Source organism: Vanrija albida (assembly GCF_041260175.1).
Source record: "Vanrija albida strain AlHP1 chromosome Unknown contig_1, whole genome shotgun sequence".
Lineage (NCBI taxonomy): Eukaryota > Fungi > Basidiomycota > Tremellomycetes > Trichosporonales > Trichosporonaceae > Vanrija > Vanrija albida.
The window spans coordinates 3,793,596-3,816,290 of record NW_027191420.1 but is presented as its reverse complement, the minus strand read 5'-3'; the positions used below and the strand labels follow the sequence as shown (position 1 = coordinate 3,816,290).

The 22,695-nt window shown below is 65.9% G+C and overlaps 11 protein-coding genes across 11 annotated transcripts; 4 read left to right on the top strand and 7 right to left on the bottom strand.

Annotated features, from left to right (window-relative positions):
• Positions 1 to 753: 753 nt before the first annotated feature.
• Q8F55_001553 (uncharacterized protein) lies at positions 754 to 2,114 on the bottom strand (the record flags this gene model as incomplete). Its single annotated transcript, XM_069350171.1, has 2 exons — positions 754 to 1,122; positions 1,716 to 2,114. 2 exons carry the CDS (start codon positions 2,112 to 2,114, stop codon positions 754 to 756), a joined length of 768 nt encoding a protein of 255 aa, XP_069213715.1.
• Positions 2,115 to 2,494: 380 nt separating this feature from the next.
• On the bottom strand, positions 2,495 to 2,890 carry Q8F55_001552 (uncharacterized protein; the record flags this gene model as incomplete). Its single annotated transcript, XM_069350170.1, has 1 exon — positions 2,495 to 2,890. One exon carries the CDS (start codon positions 2,888 to 2,890, stop codon positions 2,495 to 2,497), a length of 396 nt encoding a protein of 131 aa, XP_069213714.1.
• An 877-nt stretch (positions 2,891 to 3,767) lies between these two features.
• Positions 3,768 to 4,340, bottom strand: Q8F55_001551 (uncharacterized protein; the record flags this gene model as incomplete). Its single annotated transcript, XM_069350169.1, has 1 exon — positions 3,768 to 4,340. The coding sequence occupies one exon, from the start codon at positions 4,338 to 4,340 to the stop codon at positions 3,768 to 3,770; it is 573 nt and encodes a 190-aa protein (XP_069213713.1).
• A 371-nt stretch (positions 4,341 to 4,711) lies between these two features.
• Q8F55_001550 (uncharacterized protein) lies at positions 4,712 to 6,112 on the bottom strand (the record flags this gene model as incomplete). The annotated part of the gene is made up of 1 exon (XM_069350168.1): positions 4,712 to 6,112. One exon carries the CDS (start codon positions 6,110 to 6,112, stop codon positions 4,712 to 4,714), a length of 1,401 nt encoding a protein of 466 aa, XP_069213712.1.
• Positions 6,113 to 6,381: 269 nt separating this feature from the next.
• Q8F55_001549 (uncharacterized protein) lies at positions 6,382 to 7,439 on the bottom strand (the record flags this gene model as incomplete). Its single annotated transcript, XM_069350167.1, has 2 exons — positions 6,382 to 6,720; positions 6,774 to 7,439. The coding sequence occupies 2 exons, from the start codon at positions 7,437 to 7,439 to the stop codon at positions 6,382 to 6,384; spliced, it is 1,005 nt and encodes a 334-aa protein (XP_069213711.1).
• A 756-nt stretch (positions 7,440 to 8,195) lies between these two features.
• Positions 8,196 to 9,001, bottom strand: Q8F55_001548 (uncharacterized protein; the record flags this gene model as incomplete). The annotated part of the gene is made up of 4 exons (XM_069350166.1): positions 8,196 to 8,518; positions 8,554 to 8,676; positions 8,716 to 8,797; positions 8,900 to 9,001. The coding sequence occupies 4 exons, from the start codon at positions 8,999 to 9,001 to the stop codon at positions 8,196 to 8,198; spliced, it is 630 nt and encodes a 209-aa protein (XP_069213710.1).
• Positions 9,002 to 10,551: 1,550 nt separating this feature from the next.
• On the top strand, positions 10,552 to 12,513 carry AGP3 (General amino acid permease; the record flags this gene model as incomplete). The annotated part of the gene is made up of 5 exons (XM_069350165.1): positions 10,552 to 11,015; positions 11,065 to 11,164; positions 11,297 to 11,645; positions 11,702 to 11,847; positions 11,884 to 12,513. 5 exons carry the CDS (start codon positions 10,552 to 10,554, stop codon positions 12,511 to 12,513), a joined length of 1,689 nt encoding a protein of 562 aa, XP_069213709.1.
• Positions 12,514 to 12,589: 76 nt separating this feature from the next.
• Q8F55_001546 (uncharacterized protein) lies at positions 12,590 to 14,104 on the bottom strand (the record flags this gene model as incomplete). Its single annotated transcript, XM_069350164.1, has 1 exon — positions 12,590 to 14,104. One exon carries the CDS (start codon positions 14,102 to 14,104, stop codon positions 12,590 to 12,592), a length of 1,515 nt encoding a protein of 504 aa, XP_069213708.1.
• A 1,098-nt stretch (positions 14,105 to 15,202) lies between these two features.
• Q8F55_001545 (uncharacterized protein) lies at positions 15,203 to 17,111 on the top strand (the record flags this gene model as incomplete). The annotated part of the gene is made up of 3 exons (XM_069350163.1): positions 15,203 to 15,684; positions 15,722 to 16,207; positions 16,241 to 17,111. The coding sequence occupies 3 exons, from the start codon at positions 15,203 to 15,205 to the stop codon at positions 17,109 to 17,111; spliced, it is 1,839 nt and encodes a 612-aa protein (XP_069213707.1).
• Positions 17,112 to 17,626: 515 nt separating this feature from the next.
• On the top strand, positions 17,627 to 19,643 carry Q8F55_001544 (uncharacterized protein; the record flags this gene model as incomplete). Its single annotated transcript, XM_069350162.1, has 4 exons — positions 17,627 to 17,768; positions 17,803 to 18,600; positions 18,639 to 18,987; positions 19,043 to 19,643. 4 exons carry the CDS (start codon positions 17,627 to 17,629, stop codon positions 19,641 to 19,643), a joined length of 1,890 nt encoding a protein of 629 aa, XP_069213706.1.
• A 968-nt stretch (positions 19,644 to 20,611) lies between these two features.
• On the top strand, positions 20,612 to 22,429 carry Q8F55_001543 (uncharacterized protein; the record flags this gene model as incomplete). Its single annotated transcript, XM_069350161.1, has 2 exons — positions 20,612 to 20,826; positions 20,863 to 22,429. The coding sequence occupies 2 exons, from the start codon at positions 20,612 to 20,614 to the stop codon at positions 22,427 to 22,429; spliced, it is 1,782 nt and encodes a 593-aa protein (XP_069213705.1).
• Between the last annotated feature and the right edge of the window lie 266 nt (positions 22,430 to 22,695).

Sequence of the window (22,695 nt, the reverse complement as noted above, 5' to 3'; positions counted from 1 at the left end):
TCCTCGGCCTCGTTGTATCGCGCGACTTGGAGCGAGACGTTCCCTTGCTCGCTGGCCACGGTCCGCTCGGCCCTGGCGAAGAGCGGGGCGAACAGCGCGTCGACGTCTTGGGCTGTGCGGGTGCCGGTGATCTGCGGGTCAGCTTGGCTGTGGGGGGACTTGCTGATGGAAGGGTGTGCTGCTCGAGGGTGCTCGAGGGCGCCGTCGGGGCCGTCGACGGCGGTGCCACACCGCCACTCGGTTGTGTACTGCGGCGGCGTCGTAGGATGAACATGTCCTCTATGCAGGTCTCAACAACAGTTGCTCGGGTGGTCGTCGGCTTGGCGCGTTGGGGAGGGCTGGGTGTGGTGGGTTGGAGGGGGCCGCGGGCGGCGGGTTCTTGTACCTCGCCAGCCGTGACGACCCTGTCGAAGGCTTACATTGTGCACACAAACAACAGCGGTGTGAATCGGTGAACTGAAGGCATGTGAGGCGAATGGAGAGATCACCCTTCACCTTGCGCGAACGATCGACACCAAGGTGACCTGTGGCCTCGACGTGCATCAGCCTGACAGTCGAACAATGGGACCGGGTGCACGCCGCGGAAAAACTCATGAAGGTCACAACCTTTGCAACTGACTTCCGCAGCAAAATGGAATGGAGGAATCGGATACACTATAGTTGCATAGGATGGTATGAGAAAACGCGCTTCTGGTACCGTGCTCAGCACTCTTGAAGGTGACGAAGAGGTCTGCCGACCCCCGTGGCCATGACTCATTCCGGGATCTCTCCCGACCTAGCGTACGCTCTGGCGAGATCCCGCACCATGCAGCGCCTCGTCTCCTCCAGCCGGGCCTCGGCACGCGCCAGCGCTTCCTTGGCGGCGCGCACCCTCTCCTCAGCGGGGTCGGCCACCTTCTCGGCGGCGTCGAAGGCCTGCATCGCGGCGACGAGCCTCAGCTCAGCGATGACCACCTGCTCTTCAGCGGCGCACCGCTCCTCGAAGGCCTGGTCGCGCTCGGCAGCCTGCTGTGCCAAGAATGTGCGCAGCCCCACCACCATCGCCTCGTCGCAGGCCAGTCGGCGCTTGTAGGACGCGTTTACGGTCTGGACTTCCGGGGGGTCGTTGGTTGGGGTGCTCATCTGCGGGCGTGAGCTTGCCTCGGGGAGGGGAGGGGGGGGGACTTGCTGTTGGGGGTGTAAGGGCTGGGTGCTGTGTTCTATGGGTGTTGTTGCGGTACGGAAGGGGGTCCACCGCGGTCTTGTACCAGCCGAGCTGGATGATCAGCATCAACCCAGCCCACTCTATGCACATGGACAGCAAAGTCACCGAAAGGAGCCGGACCGGCTACCTTGTGAGCGATCTGGGCGTGGTGCGAGCGGGGTGACATGTGCGTCGGATGGGTGTCGGGTGAGCTTGGTCCGCCACATTGCCTCGCGGAACAACAGGAGTGTGCTCGGCGACACCGCCCGCCCTTCCCTTCGCACAGCGTCTTCAACTGGCACCCCACAAAGATGGATACACTATACTTGCATGTACTGGTATGGACTGCTTCAACGACGGTGTGGCCATGTGCGGGACTGTGGCAGTCGGCCCAGAAGTGGGGGGCCGCAACAGCACAGGCAGTGGTCTCCCGTCATCGCGGGGGCGACGCCCGCCCTCCGCGGCTCTACGCACCCCGCTGGCCCGCCCCGCTCCCATCCACCGCCGCCGCATACGCCCTAGCGCGCCTCACCTCCACCTCCCTCATGCCCCTCAGCTCCGCGAGCAAGCTCCTAGCACTGGACAGCTCCGCGAGCGCCGCACGGTTCCTGCCCCCAGCCGCGCGGACCAGCTGGGACGCGGCGGCCAGCGCCTCGTAGGCGGCCCGCCACTGTTGTGGCATCGGTCCTGAGCCGTCGATCCCTGCGTAGGCCACCCCCAGGTCTGACTCGGCGATCGCAGTGCTTAGTTGCTGCACGGCGGCGCTCAGGCCCTCTTCGGCGCTGCGGAGGTCGGCCGCTCCGGCCGCCACTTCGGCTTGTAGGCGGATCACCTTGGCCTCAGCGCTGGCGATCAGGGGGCTGTACACTTCGTTGATGACTCCGAGGACCCGTGCGTACGCTGTGGTGGTGGAGGTGGTGGGGGTGCTCATCGTGGGTGTCGTGGGTATCGTTGGGTGATTGCTTGTTGGGTCTGTGGCGGTTGGGTCGGTGTCAAGGGGAGGAGGGCGCTGGCTCTTGTACTCGCCAAACCGAGCGCATCAACGCCGGTCACTATGTGCACTGAACAACAACGTCGCTTTGAACGGCGGATTGTCACCGCGTGAGGTGAAGGGATGAGACCAACCCCTTGTGCGATCGACAAGGTGTGTAACGACCTTCAGCGCCATTGTGAGAGACAATAGCCCCGAGTGTGCTCAGCGAGCCGGTCTTTCCTGCACTCGGCGCCGCAAGAGAACCCGGCCACAAGACACACAAAGCTGCATAGACTCCCCACCGCGCACACCCAACAATCCGGCGGTACAAAACATAACTAGACCGCGGGGTCGCGCATGGCGGGGGCCGCTTCCACGTCCTTGGCGGCCAACACATTGTTACTGGTGGCCCGCTCGGCCCTCTCGGCCCTCTCAGCCCGCGCGACCTCGGCGTCCCGCTCACGCCGGCGGGCCGCGAGGACCTCCTCAGCAGCAGCGAGCCTCGCCTGCGCCTCGGCCACCCGGTCAGCCGCGGCACGCACGGCCTCCTCGGCGCGCGCGCGCCGCCACGTCCAGTGCGCCAGGCTCGCGGCGGAGCTCACGACCTCGGCGCGCACGGACTCCTGGGCCGTGCTGCGCCCATGGGGCTCGTCGCGGGCTCGGTACTGGTCCATCTGGGCGATGAGCTGGCGCAGGCGTTTGAGGGCGGCGGTGGAGGGCGTGGGCGTGGTCATCTTGTGTGGTAGGCTGTTGTCGTTGGGGTGGCGGTTGGGGTGGCGTCTGGCGTTGCGGTCGGTCGCAAGTGTGGTCCGCTGGTGCTGCGTCTTATACCTCTCATGCTGGATCGCACTGCGGCAAACTGTAGGTACCATCTTGTTCTTGAGTTGGCCTTTGTGCCCGCATGTACAAAGGACGGGCGCGCCGCTGTGTTGTTCGAGAACAATGGACGAGACTCGCGCCAAGAAAGCGTCCTCGCGCCCGATGCACTACAGCTCGCGGCGACATGTTCGACACGCCGCGCACCGGTGCCTCTGCACCGTGAAGAAGCACCGTCGCACTGAGACAGCCACACATACGCCTGACAGCCACACACACACACGCCCGCCACACACACGCCGGCCCCATCCCGCGGCTGATAGCCCCCGCCCCGCCTCCCCAGCACCCACCCTCGCCAGGCTGCCGTTGCACAACGGTACGGCGCTCGAACATAGGTGTCACCTGCTCTCTCGGTGGATCGGAAGCCGTCATCCAGATACCCCGTGTTCGAGCCCCGTCCTGGCCAGGTGCCCATATTTGCTGCGGACGCATCACCACTTGCTGGGGACAGCCTTAAAAATGAGCGGCGGTATGGGGGCCTGGTCAGCGGTCGGACGAGCGGTGGGCCCGACCTTTTTGCTGTGGGCAAGAGCAAGAGCAGTTCGAGGTTGGGACCTCTGCCGTTTGCGTTTGGCGACGGCGTCGGTGCTGGTTGCCGGCGCACTGCTGCTCGCGCCGTCCACACACACGCACACTCACGCCACTCAAAGAGTCATTCAACACAGCTCAATGGGTCGGTAGGCTGAGGACAATACACTATGTTTTCATAGACCAGACAGAGCTGCGACGCCCCGCTCAGATAGTACGCCGGCGGTCCACGACCCCCTCCCCAGCCTGAGTCACCTCCTCAGCCGGCACCTCGCCCTTCGGCACGACCGCGCCGTGCGCCTTCGCCACATACTCCAGCTCGACCCGCTGCAGCTCCCTTATCCCCGCGAGCCGCTCCTCAGCCCCAACGACAAGGTCCTGCGCGTCGCGCAGCCGCCGCTCGGCGGCGTACACCCTGTCCCGGGCGAGCGCCATGCCGTGCTCGGCTTCGGCTAGATCGGCAATACGGTGCGCAGCGTGCTTGTGCATCGACTCCAGCTGCCGCTCGGCGCCGGCCAGCGGCTGCGCGTAGGACGCGTTGATGCGGCGTACGGCGGCGGGGTAGGTCCCGGGGACGGGGGGCGGGGCGGGGGTGGGAGTGGCGGTGGGCGGTTGCGTGCTGGTGCTGGGCGCCTGGGTGCCGGTGCCCGACCGCTGCGTGCTGGCGCTGGGTTGCTGCGTGCTGGCGCTGGGTTGCTGTCTGCTGGTGCTGGGTTGCTGCGTGCTTGTGCTGGCCCGCTTCCTGCTTGCGCTGGACCTCTGCCTCTTGCTGTTGGTCATCTGGGTGTCAGCTTGGCTGCAGGGGAGACTTGCTGCTAGGTTGCTGCGGCAGGCTGCGGTTGTTGTGGCGGGTTGGCTGGGGTGTCTCTCCCAACCGGTTCTTGTACTTGGCAGCCCAGGGGATCACATCAACCATTGTCCCAAGGGAACTCAAAGAACAACGTTGTCACTAAGAGCGGATCGCCTGCCTCGTGATGTGAGAATGAGGTGACGAGCGAGGCCACCCTCATGGTGCGGAACAGCAAGCGTCAGTAGTCAACATGTCAATGCAGCACGCCTCGCCTAACCGCACCAACGCACAACCTGGCATGGCCAACTACCATGCACCTGATAACCCCTCTTTACCCAACCCCACCCCACCCTATCCCAGCTCACTCCTCGCCGGCAAACTCGCGCGCGGCGTCCGCGTCGGCGAGCTCGTATCCCTTGAAGCGGCGCTCCTCGAGCGCAAACTTGTCGTCGTCAAACACGTAGCGGAAGTGGTCGAGGGCGCTCTGGGCCTTGTACTCGCGGTCCAGAGCCTCAGTGTGGGCCACGAGGGCAGTACCCATCTCAGCGGTGCTGCTCTCCACCTGGCGCATGAGCTCCTCGAGCTCACTAGTAGCCTTGAGGACGCGGCGCTGGACATCCTCGACGCTGCGGCGCTTGTCCTCGAGGTGGCGGTGCGCCTCGGCAGTCTCGGCCTCGGCGGCCTCGAGCTTGTCGCGAAGCTCGGCCGTGTCGGCCGTGAACTGGGCCTCGCGCGCCTTGACCTCCTCGCTGATGTGGCGGTCAACGGTGCGGCGGCCGTACTTGCGCATGCGCTCGAGCGTGGTCTCGGCCTTGCGCTTGCTGGGGGTGGTGGTCGGCGTGTCCGACGCCGCGCTAGTGGGGGGCGTCGAGGCGGGCGACTTGGCCGGCTCGTCGGTGAGCTCGGTCGAGCCGTCGGTGGTCCCGGTCTTGGTGGTCTTGGTGTCGTCGGCGGTCTCAGTGACCTTGGCGGTCTTGGTGGCCTCGGTGCCCACGGTCACCTCGGTGGTCGCGGTGATCTCGACGGACTCGGGGGTCTTGGTGCCGTCGGGGGCATCCTCACTCGTGACGTCGCCCGCGGGGGCGTCCTCAGCAACCTCGGCAGCCGCGGTGGCATCGGCAGCCGCGGCCGTGCCGTTGTCCGTGTCGTCCTCCGAGCCGTCGTCCCAGGCGTCGCCCCAGGCGTCCTCCTGGTCGAGGTGGAGGGCGACACTGCTGACCCTGGCCGCCGCATCCGGGTTGGCACTCCACTTAAGCCTGAAGATGGGCGCGGTCTCGCCCGCCGAAGCCGCAGGAACAGACTCCTCCGCAGTGGCTTCCTCGGGAGTCTCGGCGCGAGCGCGGTGCGAGTCGCCGGCGCCCTCGCCCTCGGGCGCGGCGTCGGCGTGCGAGGGGCTCTTGGGGCCAGTCGACGAGGCCACCTCGGCGGCGTCGGTGGCGGCGGCGGCGGGCTGGATGACGACAGGCGCGGGCGACGCGAGCTCGTCAACCTCCTCCTCGTGCTTGTTGGCCTCGTCGGCGGCGGCGGCGGCGGCGGCAGGGTCCGACGACACGCTCGCCTCGCGGGTGGGGAGAGGCATGATGGTGCTGCTGCTCGCCATGGTGCTCTCGGCGGCGACGGTAGTGTCGTCGGCGTCGATGTCGTCGGGGACGGGCTCCTCGTTGTCGGTGGGCATGTGGTCGCCGCCGGTGGCGGGCGTGTCGTCGGTGTCAATGTCGTAGAGGGGCGGGCTGTTGCCGCGGAGGGGCATGGCGTGGGCCATGGCCGAGAGGGTGTTGCGGCGCTGACGGGGGGGCATGAAGGGCAAGTAAAAGGTTGAGTGAGTGGAAGAGAGAATGAGAATGAGAAAAGAAGATGACGAGACGACGACGAGTTGAGCGACGAGGGGGGCGTCAGTCGACACACACGACTGGGCGCGTGGCCAGTCAGCACGTCAGTCGGCCAGTCGGCCATCAGGACAACACGCGGCTCGTCGCACCCCCCTGCACGCGCCCACACCTACCAGGCTACAGTGACAATGCATACACCCCCCTACTCGAGCACAAACTTGACGTTGACCGTGACATCCACGGCGACCTTTTCTGGGTCAAAGTTGAGTCTTGGCCCGCCAGCACCACCGCCGGCGCGGTCAAACTGCGCATTCACAGCGTGGTACGGCACGCTGTGGTCTCCCCGGGCGTCACTATCGCTCACATCCGCAATGGCGAGCGAGCGGTCCACCGCAGTCGCGGCGTTGAGCACGGAGGCGTAGTCGCGCGCCTTGGAGATGGCGTCGCGCAGCGCACCTTGCCGTGCGCGCGAGGCGAGCGATCTCTCGGTCCGCCTCGACAGCCGCCAGGTGAGCGTGTCGAACGAAATATACTTTGACGCCTGGGTCGTCAGCCGCCATCCCACCGCACACCGCTGCCCCACACCACACTCACCGTCACCCAGGTGGTAAACTCGCTCAGGGCCGTAAAGTCATGAAACGTCGCCTTCATCGTCGTCTCAGCGCGGTGCCGCCGTGCCCGCTGCTCCTCGGGCACGCCGTCACGGTACTCTGTCCAGCTCTGGGTGTGCACGCGCTCCATCGACCAGGTGGTGACGGGGCGCTCGGGGTTGGGCGTGACTGGCGGCGTGTCGTCGACGTCTGGGTCCTCGCTGTCCGAGTGCCAGTCTGTGTGGGCCGACGTCTTGACGCGCTCAGCGTAGGCCGACGCGCTCGACGGGCCGAGGCTGCTCTTGGTCTCGTCGTTCGAGCCCGAGCTCGACGGGCCAGAGATGGAGAAGCGCGAGAGCGAGAAGCGGCCCGAGCCCGAGCGCGCCGGGCTCGTAGAGTGCGAGTGTGCGCTACCGGGCACGTCAAGGCTCGGCCGGTGCTGGTGGTTTGCGGCCGAGGGCGCCGGGCGCGCCGTGAGCTGTCGCAGGAAGCTGGCGACCTGCTCCGTCGCCTGCGTCACCTGGCCCATGGCGTCGGCGGGGTCGCCCGACTCGTGCGCGATGCGCAGGAAGACGTCGCACAGTTCTGGCCTCCGCTTGAGCGTGTATGTGCCGGTCGTGTTGATCGATGTGGGCGCGGGGGCCGGGTTCGAGTTGAGACCCAGCATCATGGGTGAGTGTGATGAGGGGAGGGGGAGGTGCTGTCGAGGTGAGGGTTAAATGCCAAGCGGTGAAGGGTCCAGCCGAGCGCCGAGTTGTCGAGTTGTCGAGTCGTCTGTCGAGAGTCTATGCAAGTCGCGTCTGGGTCGTTGGTCTCGTCGCCTGTCGTCTGTCGTCGCGTCTTAAGTAGAGAATGAGAACAATGAGGTCGAGATGTGACTTTTGCGGGCAACATTGCGACAAAGAAACAACCCATGCGGGTTGTATCAGATACCGCGTGGGTGGTTAGGCGCGTTAAGACACCATTAGGCCCGCAGATAGGCCCCCGAAATCCGGGTTAGGCGCGCCCGCCCCCGGCCGCGGCCCTCCCCCGTGCCAAGCCGCATGCGGTGCCCGGCGCCCGTTTCTCATCTGGACATTGCCGGCGCCGAACAAGGCTCCGAGAGGCAGTGCCGCGGCGGGGACGGGGTAGCGGGGGTGCCCCGCGCCGGCGCGTCATTAACACGGCGCCGGTGCTAGTCGGCGGCGGGTGGGGTGGGCACAAAGTCGCTCGCTCACTGACGCGCGCCAAGACCACGACGGCGAGATCAGTCGCGTCGTCGTCGTTTGCGCGTACGTCGCTCACTCGTGGCCAGATCAGCTCGGCCGCGCCATTTTACAAACTGACGTTGCTTCATTCATCCTCACACCACGCAGCTACATTATACAACGCTTCTTTCTTTTCTCGGCCACACGTCATAGTGGCACAGCGGCCCCTCCCCGCCAGCTCACGCGTTCGTATGGTGCGAGTGGTTGATCATGGCGACACACATGCAGATGGACGAAAACGCGGCCACGTCGATGCCCGGCGCAATCTGGACGTAGAAGCCCGTCGTGACGCGCTCATGCGAGATGGGGTTGCCGATCTGGTCCTTGTGCTCCTCAAAGCCCCAGGAGAGGTGGTCCTTGGCCGCGGTCGCGATGACCTGCCCGCTGGGCTTGAGCACAAAGTTCATGTCGGTCGACTTCCAGTCGCCGACCATTTCGATCTCGTGCACGCCGTTCTTGGTCTCGAGGCTGATTTCAAACTTGCTCTTGTGGTTGGCGAGGACTGGGGTCAGCTGGGGCGGATGGGGAGCGGCTCACTGGGCGCCTCAAACTTGACTCTGAAGACCTCGTGCCCGTCTCGCTTGCCGGTAATCGCATGCTTGAGTGTGAAGATGTCGCCCTTGATCTCGTACAGCGTCTTGCCGGCCGCGTCGGTGATTGCTGCGAGCGGTCAGACGGGCCCATCCACCTCGCACTCACTCTTCTTGGACACGGTCGAGTACTCTGGGCCAGCGGCCGAGATGATGACCTTGCCGTTGGGGTCCTTGATGAAGAATGAGTCCTGGGAGGGTCAGATCAACCACTTTCGTATGAAGTAGTTCCACCCTGTTGCCGGCGACCCCAAAGCCGCCGACGAAGGGCCCCCCGACAGCCTCGCACTCACACCACTGAGGCGGCCCACGTCGTCAACAATCACGGTCGTGACCTCGGAGTGCACAAAGCTGTCGTCGATGACGATGGGTGGTGAAACGGCGGTGAGGGTCATGGTGCAGGCGGTAGGGGGCAGGTGAAGGTAGGTCACAACAGACCGGGGCACTCGGTAACCCGTTTAATACCCTCTGCATGCATACGAGCAGGCAGGCTGCAGTCCGACCACGCAGGTGGCAAAGGCCAGGTCGGGATGACAAGGTCCACCCAGGTCCCGAAGACCAGGTCTTGCTTAACGTCCATCGTGTCGAGACCGACCCATGACGTTGGCCCGAGGCTGACGTACGACCCGGCTCGCTACCAAGATCAGTGAGTGGCATGCATGCCGCGGCTATCATTAATGGAGATAAGAAAGGTGGTCTGAGTCGTGTCGATGCACGCGGTGTTCATCTTGCGCGCCGTCGCCGACGTCTACCCTCGTAACAAGGGGTTGAGACCAAGAGATGTGAACGACAAGCAGCGCAGGAGTACACGAGTCGGCGGGGCAGGTTACACCGGCGCTCTCGCAGTGCAGTAGGCCTGCCGCTGACGCCGCTGACGGCATTAGGCACCCCGTGGCCCCGGCCCGCCGCACGCAGAGCAGACAGTCGAGCAGTGCCAGGCGGCATCGGCGCACAGCCCAGTCGGAGCGGGCAGCCGACGGCGCGGTGGGGCGGCGCCGACGCCAACGCCAACCGCGAGATCAGGCGCGTCGGGCGCTCGTCTAAATCGTTATCTCGCAGCGCCTCGCCCTTTGCCCATCGCTGCGAGGAGTGCCGGCCCATGTCGCCATCCGCCTGCACGCTGTCACCACTGAAAATTCCTCCAGTTGGCAACGCTGTTTCCCACCGTTGTCGAACGACGCGACGATGGCGCCAGACTCCGAATCTTGCGCGAATGGACGTGCGGCCAAGCAAACGCCTTGGGCAACGATCTACGAGACGAAGGGGCCGTTGCGCAGGATACTCGGCTCCGCAAGCCTTGCGATCTTTGCCGCGGTTGCAGCTGCTAGCCCTCGGGATTGCCATTGAGTGGATATCCGCCGACCGATATCTGCCAGGCCTCTGCCAGCCCCTCGACTACTGGTCTACACCGTCACGCCGGTGGCAGCTGGCTTACCCTCGCCTAGATTCCCGGCGCCGAGCACTGGCATGTCCGATGGCATGTCCGGCCACCCCCGCGCCTTACTTTATCACATGGCATGGCTCTCCCCTGCCTCCGTCCACCACCGTGCCCTGGTGTCGGTCAATGGCCCAACGGCCCAGGCTCGCGTAAGAGCCCGTTTCGCCCGTTTCAGCCACGTACAGCCAATAACGGGCCACTGACGTCCCCAGACGCCGCACTGAATCCATCGACCGAGTGTACCTTGCTCGGACGGATGACGTGCTGAAAACCGCTGATAGCGTGATCAGTGCAAAGCTGCTGCTATCCGAGGCATCGCAGCAAGCAGCCCTGGGCCACATGCACTATCGCCCCGCCAGCTGCCAGCTCCCCCGCCATCAGCTGACGCACTACCGCATATTCCAATTACATAGTGCGATGCACGTCGTGCAAACTCTGCGTGTCGGGTGACCCGTCGCGCCTGATAAATACTGCGGGCCCGTCGTTGGCAGGCAGGCCCCACACACAATGGCCCACTACCACTCTGACGCAGCGTCGGACAAGGACGAGCTCGACCATGGCCACGGCTACGCCCAGCCCTACTACGGCCACGGGCACGGGCACAACAAGGGCGACCTCGCGAGCAACACGTACGCGCAGCCGCTGAGCGAGGCCTCCGCCGACGACTTTAAGGATTTCGACCCCGACTCGGGCGTCAAGCGCGGCCTCAAGACGCGCCACCTGAGCATGATGGCGCTGGCCGGCATCATCGGCCCCGGCCTGCTCATTGGCTCGGGCGGCGCGCTGCACAACGGCGGCCCGGCGTCCCTCATCATCGGGTTCGCCGTCATCGGCGTCATCGCCTTCAGCATCATGCAGAGCTTGGGAGAGCTCACCACGCTCTACCCCACCGGCGGCGCCTTTACCGGGCTCGCCGACCGCTTCGTCGACAAGGCTTTCGGCGTCGCGACGGGTTGGAATTACTTCATCATGTTCGTGCTTACGTAATCACGTTTCTCGCTCATCTACTGACCTATGCAGCTGGGCATGCGTTCTGGCCAACGAGTACAACGCGTTGAGCTCGATCTTTGTCTTCTGGAGTGACAAGGTGCCACTGTGGGGCTACTTTTTGATCTTCTGGGTGAGTCGGCCGCGGGTGCCACAAACTCCTCTGCCACAGCTCCATTCCAACAATGCTATTCCAACCAGTTGCCCCCCCCCCCCCCCTCCCGCGGCGCCACTCCCAATCCAATGATTCACTGCTGACCGGCAGTTCGCCTTCACCGCCTTCCAGATGCTCGGCGTCGAATCCTTCGGCGAGGCCGAGTTCTGGCTCGCGCTCATCAAGCTCGTCGGCCTCGTCGCCTACTTCCTCTTCTCGATCGTCTACGTCGCCGGCGGCGTAAAGGGCGCGCCGGCCCTCGGCGCAAAGTACTGGCACGACCCTGGCCCGTTCAACGGCAACGGCTTCCGCGGCGTCGCGACCGTGTTCGTCTTCTGCTCGACGTTCTACGCCGGCGTCGAGAGCGTGGCGGTCGCCGCGACCGAGACCAAGAACCCCGGCCGCGCGGTGCCCCTCGCCATCCGCCAGGTCTTTTGGCGCATCATCTTCATCTACATGGGTGGGTTGGGCTGTCTGGCTGTTCTCCAGCTCTGTACACCCCGCTGACGCCCCCAGGCTCGGCCATCTTCTTCGGCCTCACGTGCCCCGCCAACTCGGAGGGCCTGGTCAGCGGCAAGTCGCGCGCGCTCAAGTCGCCCATGACCATCGCGATCCAGACCGCGGGCTGGCACGGCGGTGTGCACCTCATCAACGCGTTTATCGTGAGTTGTGTAGCTTGGACCGCGCTGACGGCCCAGTTCATCACCTGCCTCTCGGCGGTCAACTCGTCCATCTACATCGGCTCCCGCACCCTCCTCTACATGGGCCAGGACGGCAAGGCGCCCAAGTTCCTCGGGTGGACCAACAAGCGCGGCGTGCCCGTCCCCGCCATCCTCCTGACCAACGCGTGCGGCGCGCTCGCCATGATGAACGTGTCGACCGGCGCCGGCAAGGCGTACAGCTACATTGTCAACCTGTCGGGCGTGTCCACCTTCCTCGTGTGGGGCGCCATCAGCTTCACGCACATCCGCTTCCGCAAGGCGTGGCACGCGCAGGGCCACACGGCCGAGGAGCTGCCGTTCAAGTCGTTCCTGTACCCCTACAACGCGTGGTTCGGCCTCGCGGCCAACATCTTCCTCGCGCTGGTCCAGGGCTGGGCGACCTTCTCGCCGTTCGTGGCCGGCGACTTTGTCGACGCGTACATCCTCCTCCCGCTCTTCGGCATCATCTACTTTGGCTACAAGGTCATCAACAAGACGCACTTCTGGCGCGCGCATGAGATCGACCTCGACGCCGGCCGCCGCAAGGACGTCGACGACGTGCACACCGACACGAGTGGCGCACCCAGGCGCAAGGGCTTCTGGGGGCGGATTGGGGAGAACTTTTAGGTGTCATACGTGCTATTAGATTTGTGCATTAATGCGACTGGTGTCTGCTTGTTACTTGTCTATCTGCTGCACGCCTCTAGCTCTGCTGCACCCCGTACCACGCGAGGCCGGCCACACCGCCACCGAGCACGCTGAGCCACGGCGGCGATCCAAACGTGCGGGTGGCCACAAACGTGCCCGAGCTCACGACGGCCCAGAACGGGTCCGACGTCAGCGGGCCGGCCAGCGCCTGCTTCTTGCCGTTGGCGCCCTCGCCCGACTGGTAGATGTACCCGACGAGGAAGAGCTGCCAGACGGCGGTGAACACCAGCCCGCTGGCCGTGGCGTTCAGGCCGCGGATCACGCTACGTGCGACACTCTTCTCCCGCCAGCTCGAATACAGGGGCAGCAGGGCGAGCTTGAGCAGGATGCCGGGCGCGAAGATGCCGATGAAGCCGAGCACTGCGCCGAGGGCGGGCAGCGTCGGCGAGAGCGCGAGCACGCCGAGCGCGACGGCAAAGTTGAAGTTTGGGCCCGGGAACGCCTGCAGGATGGCGAAGAGCAGCAGGAAGTCGCGGTCCGACACCCAGCCCGGGTCGACGACGTACCCCCTCAGCAGGGGGATGACGACCGGCCCACCGCCAAAGATGATGGTGCCCGCGATGATCATGTTGCAGAAGAAGTCGAGCGCGCGGGGCACGTGCTTGCCTGCGTTGTGGATGCCTCCGCGGGTCGCGAGCGGGACGGTGAGGAAGAGGATGAAGCCGAGGAGCAGGGCGATGGCGATGGGCGTGGACACGACCTTGAGGCTGGAGGCGGCGGTCGGCTGCGCCTCGGCTTGCGAGTCGTCGGGCGGCGGGGTGGCAGGGTGCGTGATGCGCTGGCGAACAGACGAGGTGCGCGGCGTGCCGGCGGCGGTACCAGGTTCTGAGGCCGCCGGCTGGTTCACCGGCGCCGTGCTCGCCTCGTCGCTCGGCGCGACCGACGCCGCGACGGCCGCGGCCGTGAGCTCGTGCTCTTCAGCCTCTGCGCGCCGGCCGATGCCGAGCTTCCGCAGCCAGACGCGGCGAAAGTCCCACACGAGGGTCGAGACGCCCCCGAACGCAATGAGCGAAGGGTACATCCACGGCGCGTGGTAGCATATGCCGAAGGACGCGCTCAGCCACAGCAGGAGCGTCGTCAGCTTGTCGGTGCAGGCGGCGGTCGCGAGCTGCAGCGCGGCGAGCGCGATGAGGCCCACGCTCGCCGCGTTGAGACCGGTGAACAGCGCCAACACGATGCCGGGGAGCACGTCGCCGATGTGCGAGATGCCGAAGCCGAGCGCGCCCATGCCGATCGCGCCAGGCAAGCTCCAGAGCATGAAGGCCAGCAGGCCGGCGAGCACGCCGTGCGTCACCACCGCGATGGAGAAGGCGAGCTGCGTGCTCCCCGGCCCTGGGAGCGCGTTGCCCAGCGCGAAGAGGTCGATAAACGTCCGCTCGTCGACCCAGCCCAGCGCGGTCACGAAGCGCTGCCGCAAGATGACGACGTGCACGCCCGGCCCGCCGAACGACGTGAAGCCCAGGTCGTAGTAGTGCCGCACGATGGCGCCGAGGTTGGCCAGGAGGGGCATGGTGAGGAGCGGGGGTTGTCAGGGGCACGCGAGCTGGGCGAGCTGGCTTTTGAAGGTTGGCGACGTCGAGCGGCTCCGAGACAAGTCGCGAGTCGCGAGACTGGACGCGTGAGACCGAGCGAGACCGAGCAAAGTATTCCGGAATCAGTCCTTGGCGATAAGAAACGTGCGATGCCGAAGGCTTGGCGTCAGTCAGTCCCGGAGCTGAGTGCGCTGAGCTGCGGAGCACGGCGGGGACGGCGGCGATGGTGCAACGACGACGCGACGATGGCGAGGGGAGCGATTCCGATATCCTCGAGGCGGCGGCGGCGCTGGGCACCCTCCATCACAAGTATCACATGGACAAGAGGCGATCACGACACCACACTGCCCATTCCTTATTGTTGTCAACATTGCCTAGGCTCGCGACGTCTTGCAAGGCCCGCGTCGCGTCTCGGGGGCCTACAGCTCGGTGGTTAAATGACCCCGCTAACGACATTGACATCTCGCCTCTCCTCTCCTCCTCTCCTCTCCTGTCTACCCTGCCAAGCCGCCATTCGCCAAACCAGGCGCGGAACCCAAGGAGGCGTCGAGTCGAGGCGTCGAGGCGTCGGGCGAAACAACTCACCGCCTACCTGACCGCTGTCCAGCGCTGACCTCCTGACCGCCTGACCGCATCTGACCCAAGCCCCCGGCCAGTCATATCCGCGCGTCGTTCGCGTCGCCCCCCGCCTCGCCGCGCCGCGTCGCACCCGCAGTTCCTCGGCTCAGGACAGGGACCGACCGCCGTGGCCAATATTAACCATACCGCTTGTTTGGACATGATGGAAGAAGGACTGGAGCAGAACGGGGGTGGTCCCCAACAGCGGCGCAAGCGGTCTGCGCGTACTCGCGCCCATCTGTGCAGAGATCTCGATCCATCGTTCGTCTTTGCTTTGCTCTGCTCTGCTCGTCGCGAGGACGCGTCTTGTCTTTCCTGTCTCTCTCGACGACGACCGAACCCGACGCCGAGGAGTACGAGCGCTGCGATCGACTAGCGCTGTTCTCGACTCGACTCGACTCGACCCAACCCAACCCACCCCACACTCCTTACCGACACTCCTTTGACCTCTGAGCACGATGCGCGCGCGCACATCGCCGCTCGCCCTCGCCGCTGCCCTCGCCGCGGCCGGCGTGGCCGCCGGCGCCGCGCTCACAGAGCACAACTTCACCATCAGCGACATGTCGCCCATGCTGACCTACACCAACGCCGGGGCGTGGAACGCGAGCTGGACCCAGTCCAACTGGACGACGTGGGTCGGCAACGACACGCGCATCGGGTACGGCGACAGCCTGCACACGACGACCGAGGTGGGCTCGAGCGTCGCGCTGAGCTTTGTCGGCACCGGCGTCGCCTTCTTCGGCTCGGCCGACGGCGGCGTGAGCCTCCAGGTCGACGGGGGTGCGGCCGCGACGACGACGCTGTCCAACGTCGTCAACGGGAGCCTGGCCGGCATCGGAGGCCTCGAGTACGCGTACCACACTGTCAAGCTCGCGCTGGCCTCGGGCTCGGCGCTCACGCTCAAGAGCGTGGTCATCACGACGGCTATCGGCGGCGAGGGGTGAGTGCGCGGCGAGGGCGGACGCGCTGACGGCCAGGGCCCGAGCGTCCAACACGACCATGTGGATGTTCGACGAAACGCCGACGCAGTACCTGCAGAACCCGAACATCACCAAGAGCTCGCAGCAGGACTGGTCGATCATTGCCAGTGTCTCGGAGCAGATCGACACGCCCGAGTCGTCGAGCTCGAGAGCCGCGGCTTACCCACGCCTCTCGACGCACTTCTCCACCGCGTGGATGTCGTTCGCGGTCCCGGCCAACACGTCGCTCATGACGCTCCGCGGGCCAGTGGGGTACAACTACGAAAAGTATAAGGTGACGCTCGACCCCGCGCCACCGTTCGGGCCGGCGAGCCTCACGCTCAGCGCACAGTCGCCGTGGCTGGGCTACCCGCAGACGTTGTGGTTTGCGTCCATCGACCCGACCCAGCAGTACAAGGTGACGGTCGACTTCGTGCCCTCGGGCGACCTTCCGTACCTGACGTACTTTGAGGCGGCGGCGGCGCAGTTCGTCTCGGCGGTTGGGTGAGTGTGCCGTGTGGCGGCGCTGACGATAAGCGGGACGGGCAGCTTGCCGGGTACAGGCAGCACGGGCGGCAACACGACCAGCGGCGGTGGCGGAGGCCACGGTAACAACGGCAGCAGCAACGGCTCGGGCAGCGGCAACGGCGCGAGCAAGTCGAGCACGCCCGTCGGTGCGATCGCGGGCGGGGCCGCCGGCGGCGCCGTCGCCCTCATCCTCGCCGGCGTCCTGCTCTGGTGGTGCCTGCGCAAGCGCAACAGGCGCGACCCGACCAAGAAGCGCGTCGTCGGCACGCTGCTCGACCCCAAGCGGCGCGAGTCGCACGGGTCCGAGTTTGAGATCGAGCCGCTCGACCCGATTGTGACCGCGCAGCCCGCGTACGGCGGGTACGGTGGCAGCGCGCACAGCCTCGTCCAAGGCGGCAGCGGGGGCGTCACGCCGCTGCCTCCCCCAGCATCGTACCTCACCCGCCCTAGCCCGGCCAACACTTACTCCTCGCCGTCGAGCCCCGTCGACTTTAGCGCAGGTTACGGCACGGCCACGCCCCCGATCGCGGCGGACACCAAGGCGGCGCTCGCGGGCAGCGCGGGGCAGCACGGCCTGGCCGACCGCCACGGCGAGGGGTACGGGCGTCCCCTACCTTCGCCGTACTCGCACTCGCATTCACAGCCGCAATATCCCCCCTCGCAGGGATATTCGCAGGGATACTCGCAGTCGCACACCGAGAGCAGCGGCCCGGCGACCCCGACGACGTCGTCGCAGGGCGGCAAGGCGCGGTACGCGCCCGCGCCGGCGCAGCCGGTCGTCAACGTCGAGCAGGACGCCGGGCGCGTGCCTGTGCCCCAGCCGGCGCCGCCGGCCGAGAGCGTGCCGCCGACGTACGACCCGCGCTGGGCCAACGAGTAGGCGTAGCGTTTAGGGCATGTTTCGCACCATAGTCTTCGATGTACAGTATGTTTGCGGCCGACGATGCGACCAACCACGGCTGCAGCAAGAGTAATCACCAACAATCTCGGGTTGCTCGGCTCGTTTGTGGCGAGTGGCAACATCCGGACCCTGAGATTAGTCGGCATCTCTTACCGCTCCACCCAAGCGAGCTTCAGCAGCATCACAAGACACCGCTCCCAAGCAACTCCCCGCCTGCGTCGTCCGAAGAGGATGCATGCCCAATCGCGGAGGAGGACCGCTCCGAGCGATGCATGTGCTAACGACGTGCGGGCCGTGGGCTGCGCTTGGGCGCGGGGGCGGGGCAGTATCAGATATGCGAGCGCGTCGGCCGACGGCGGCGTCAGCTGACAAGTTTATCTGATAGCGCGTGGGTGCCAAGGGCAGCGCGAAAAACTGGCGCGGCGTGTGCCGAGGTTGCAGCTGTACATAAGCCGAGAAGGCGAGCGGGTCCCTCCCCACCGTCACACAACGCGATGAACCCCCCACCACCGCTAGCACCGCGCACCACGAGCGACCCGGAGAAGGCGTCGCCGCCGTCCGAGGCGTCGGACGACACCAAGGCGCGCTGCGACGAGATCGAGCAGGGCATGGGCGTGACCAAGATCGAGGCGCTCTGTAGGTCTGCCCCTACCGCGGCCACTGACCCCAGACTACGTCTTCGGGCGGGGGTGGAAACTCGCGCTGCTGTGGTTCAGCATCGGGCTCATCGCGTACGTGTACGCTTTGAGCGGGAGCACGACGTCGACGTACGCTGCGTTCGCGACGTCCGCGTTCGGCAAGCACACTATCGTCGGCACGATCGCCGTCATCACGGGCATCATGAGCGCCGTCGCGCAGCCCTTCATCGCCAAGCTCGCCGACCTCCTCTCTCGCCCGTTCGCGCTGAGCGCGAGCCTCGTCCTCTACACGGTGGGCTACATCATGGTCGCTGCCGCGCCCGACATCCAGACGGTGGTGGCCGGCCGCGCGGTCTACACGCTGGGCCAGACCGGCATCTCGCGCGTGCAGGACATCCTCGTGGCCGACATCACGAGCCTGCAGTGGCGCGGCTTTGTGAGCGCGGCCACGTCGCTCCCGTTCGTCGTGAATGCGTTTGTGGCAGGGTACATCACGCAGGGGATCCACGCGCTCTCGGACAACGGGTGGCGCTGGGGCTACGGCATGTTCGCGATCCTCGTCCCCGTCAGCCTGCTGCCCGCGATCCTCATCCTCTTCTGGGGCGGGCACAAGGCGAAAAAGCTCGGCGCGCTGTCCCTCGCCTCGAGCTCTTACGCGCGCAGGCACGTGCTCGAGCAGATGGAGCCGCCGCACCGCACGCTGTGGGAGAAGATCGTGTTCTATTGGGTCCGCCTTGACGGGCTGGGCCTGTTGCTCATTGGGTTCAGCTTCGCCGGCCTGCTCGCGCCGGCGACGCTCAAGACGACGGCGAAGGGCGGGTACAAGAACCGTGAGTAAGGGGACAGCGACGTGTGCTAACCACCGCAGCCTCGCTCATCGCGCTCCTCGTCGTCGGCGGCGTCCTGTTCATCTCGTTCCTCGTCTGGGAGTTCCGCTTCGCCAGCCACCCCATCATGCCGCGCCGCGTCATGAACCGCACCTTCCTCTGCTGCATCGCCATCGACTTTCTGTATTACTTCTCGGGTTTCCTCACCTCGGCCTACTACGACTCGTGGGTGTACATCATCAAGCCGCACTGGTCCGACAAGAACTACACGTACTTCACCAACACGATGACGGTTGGTCTGTGTGGTTTCGCCATCTTTGCCGGCCTGATCCTGCGCTACACGCACCGCTACAAGCTGCTCCAGATCTCTGGCCTCTGCCTTCGCGTTCTGTAAGTTTGCCACACCCTCCGCCACCTCCACGCTGCGAGACTGACACCGACCTAGCGGCGAGGGCATCGCCTTCCTCGCAGTCAACGGCAACCAGTCCGACGTCGTCCTCGTCATGTCGCGCATCATCATCTCCATGGGCGGCGCCATCACCGTCACCTCGACGCAGGTCGCCTCGCAGGGCTCGGTGCCGCACGCCGACATGGCGCTCGCCATGGCCATCCTCTCGCTGTGGACCAAGCTCGGCGGCTCGATCGCGTCCGCCATCGCAGCAGCAGTCTGGGACCACCAGGTGCCCAAGCACCTGGAGAAGTACCTGGCCGCGACGCACACCAAGGCCGAGCGCGCCAAGATCTTCGGCTCCATCGTCGTCGCGCGCAAGACTGAGCCCCACGACCTCGTCAACAAGGCCTACACCGAGGCGTTTTGGGGCCTCCACCTCGCCGCGCTCATCGTGTCCGTGTTCGCCCTGATTGCCGGCCTGCTCACCCGCGAGTTCCACCTCGGCGACGCGCACAACACGGTCGAGACGGACAAGGTCGTGCGCATCAGGGGCAAGGACGAGGTCGATGAGGAGACTGTGCGCCGCAAGGCCGAAGAGGTCGAGGCGCGCCTCAGGCGCGAGATTGAGCAGGAGCGCGCGGCGAGGTCGACGTGATGCACTGCTTGCTGTTGGAGACCTGTTGGACATGCTGTTACTCACTCATGACCAAGCGACGGCCACGGTCAGCTATCCCGGCCAAGTCGGATGCAGCGCCTTGCGCGATTTGCAGCGGCCGGTGTCACTCACCGTCCGTCCGTCGCCAGCGGCTCACATTGATGCAGTCATATGACTCAGTGCACCGCTGGCCCGGCTCAACTGGAACAGTGGCCAAGCAAAGATAGCACGCGAGTGACGTCGAGGTGCCGGCCGGAATGCCGGATGGTGAGGCCAGGGCCATGCTGTGCGGGGGTGGGCTCGCGCCACGCCGCCACGCCACGCCGCCATCACCAGGCCCCACCAGCCCCGCGGACCGTGACATCCTCCGATGTCGTCGGACAACGTGCTTGCCTGCTATAGATATCGCGGGGCGGTGTGTCTTGCGTGCATGCAGACGCCAAGCACCTAGGAACGTGTACATGTGGTCGTGCTGATGCATGATGCACCGAGGTTGCAGACATGCCAAGACGCGCCAGGTACCCGCCCTGTCGCTGCCTGCGCTGTGTGCCGGTCGTGCCGAGCAAGCCGACTCGACCCGACTTGCCGGCACCGCATCCATGTCTCTTGCACCCATCCATCCACTCGCCGCCGCCGCCGACGCCGACGACGTCATGCAGCGCGCGCCTCGGCGTCGAGACACGGCCCCGCGCCGCCCCGCACGGCACGTGCCTCGGCAACCATCCGGCCGTATCTCGCTCTGTCTGCACTGCACCGGTGCTTGGCGCGACGATACTCGCCACCGCGTCGAGTCGACTGCCTTTGCGTCCTTTTGTCATTCGCGCGTGGCTGCTCGTGGCCGAGACATGCTGTGCGCTGTGCGGCGGCTTGCAGCGACCTCGCTCACTGGATCTGCTGACGTCGGACGCGTATAAGAACGCGCCTTTGCGATGCTTCTGATCCCCATCACACACTCACCCATCACAACCATGAGCCACTCACCCCACTCCAACGGCGACCACTTTGACGGCGCGACCGTCGTCGGCGCCAACGACAACCTCGCACTCAACAAGCAGGCCTCGGGCTCGAGCTCGTCCAAGCAGTACCTCGTCCCGCCCCCGCCCCGCCCACAGCGCGCGCCCGAGCCGCTCCGCGCCGAGAACCTCCCGTTCGTCGACACGTCGTCGTACCTCGACGAGAAGCGGTGAGTCGCCACCGAGGTCCCCGGCTGACCCCTCAGCGACCTCCTCGTCAAGATTGGCAAGGGCGGCGTCCAGCAGGCCCTGCACGACCTCAACACCGAGCTCCGTAACAAGGGCCACACGGGCATCATCTCGGACAAGCGCCCGCACCAGCTCGTCGGGCGCGAGGTCAACCCCGGCTCGTTCGGCCTGTACGAGTACGCCTCGGGCCCCAAGCTCATCCTCGAGCCTGGACGCTACCCCGGCCTCCCCCTCGCCAACTGGGTCGGATGCACCTGGCACGGCACGTACGACCTCGCGACCAACTTCCCGCCGCTCAAGACCGAGGGCAGCCTCATGGTGCCGGACCCGTACCTCTCCAAGCTGGGTCTCACCGTCGTGCAGGTGTCGCAGAACCAGGCGGCCGTCTGCGTCGACCCCCAGATGCGCGTCTTCGTCGTCTCGGACGGCGGCTTCGTCGCAATGGCCACGAGCGGCGCTTACCGCGTCCTCGGCCTCGTCGACCAGACCCACCTCCGCGACGAGGTCAAGGACCGCTACTCGGGCCAGGTGCTCGGCCACACCCAGGTCGTCAAGTTCCCCGGCAAGGGCGACCAGTATGTCGCGGCCACGTTTGTCGACATCCCCGCCAACAACGTCGCCATCCTCCAGCGCAAGGAGGAGCTGTTCGAGCTCGGCGCAGGCCAGCACTACCTCACCGCGGCGAATGTCACCATCCGCGGCTTCTTCACAAAGGGTGAGGTCCAGCAGGAGCTCCAGTGCGACAACCTCTACACGCGCGACCAGGTCCCCGTCTGGCTCCGCATCTACCTGCGCTTCCAGCTGCTCCAGCCGCTGCAGCTCGCGCGACACGGATACCCTACCCCGTTCGACGCGCTGCAGGACAAGACGCGCTCGATCCTGACCCAGATCGTCGCGCACCTCGACTACTCGGCCATGGCGCGCACACGCAACGCCGCGCCCGACGTCGACATTGCCGAGCACGCCGAGGACGACTCTGCCGGCGCCATCTTCGTCTCAGCCGTCCGCATGCAGGCGATCGACGAGCTCAAGGTCGTGGCCTCAGAGTACGGCATCAAGCTCGAGGACCTGGCCATCATCGACCGCCGGTTCAAGGGCGAGATCGCCGCCAAGCTCGACAGCCTCACGACGCGTGCGCTCGAGGCCCAGGTCGAGTCGGCCAACCTCGACCGCGAGAACGCCAACAAGCGCAGGAAGCAGGAGGGTGACGCCAAGGTGCTCGAGCTGCAGAACGCCATGAAGCGCGCCACGGCCGAGACGGACGCGCAGAACACGATCCAGGCGGCCCGCGCAAAGGCCGAGTCGGCTCTCATCCAGGCCGAGGCCGATGCCAAGGCCATCAAGGTCCGCGCCGAGGCGCAGGCGCAGGCCGTCCGCGTGCAGGCCGCGATCGACTCCGAGATCCGCGACGACTTTGCCCGCTCCCTCGCCACCAGCCGCGTCGAGGTCGAGCGTACCCGCGCCTACGGGTCGCGCACCGTGTTCGCGCCCCTCGAGGCGTACCAGTCGGGCGGCATGGTCGGCATGGGCATGGTCGCGGGCTCGCGCCTGGTTGACGAGGCCCCGCGCGCCAACGGCAAGTAGGCGGGAGTCGCAACGCCCGGCCGTCGCAACGCCGCCCACCCTAGATGTGCAACCCAAGTCCTAAGTCTTTAATCCGCCCGATAATGCCCAAGCCTCGTGTATAATGTAGAACCAGTAACGTAGCTGTGAATGAAGTCCAAGTCTTGCTACTCGAACTGCGCCTACTGAGCTTCTGACATCAGTTCGCCCTGGGCGCGTCGAGGCGTCGAGGGCGGTCATGACGCGCGGGGCGGGGTGTCGCTGACGATGTTCGTGGCTCAACAACC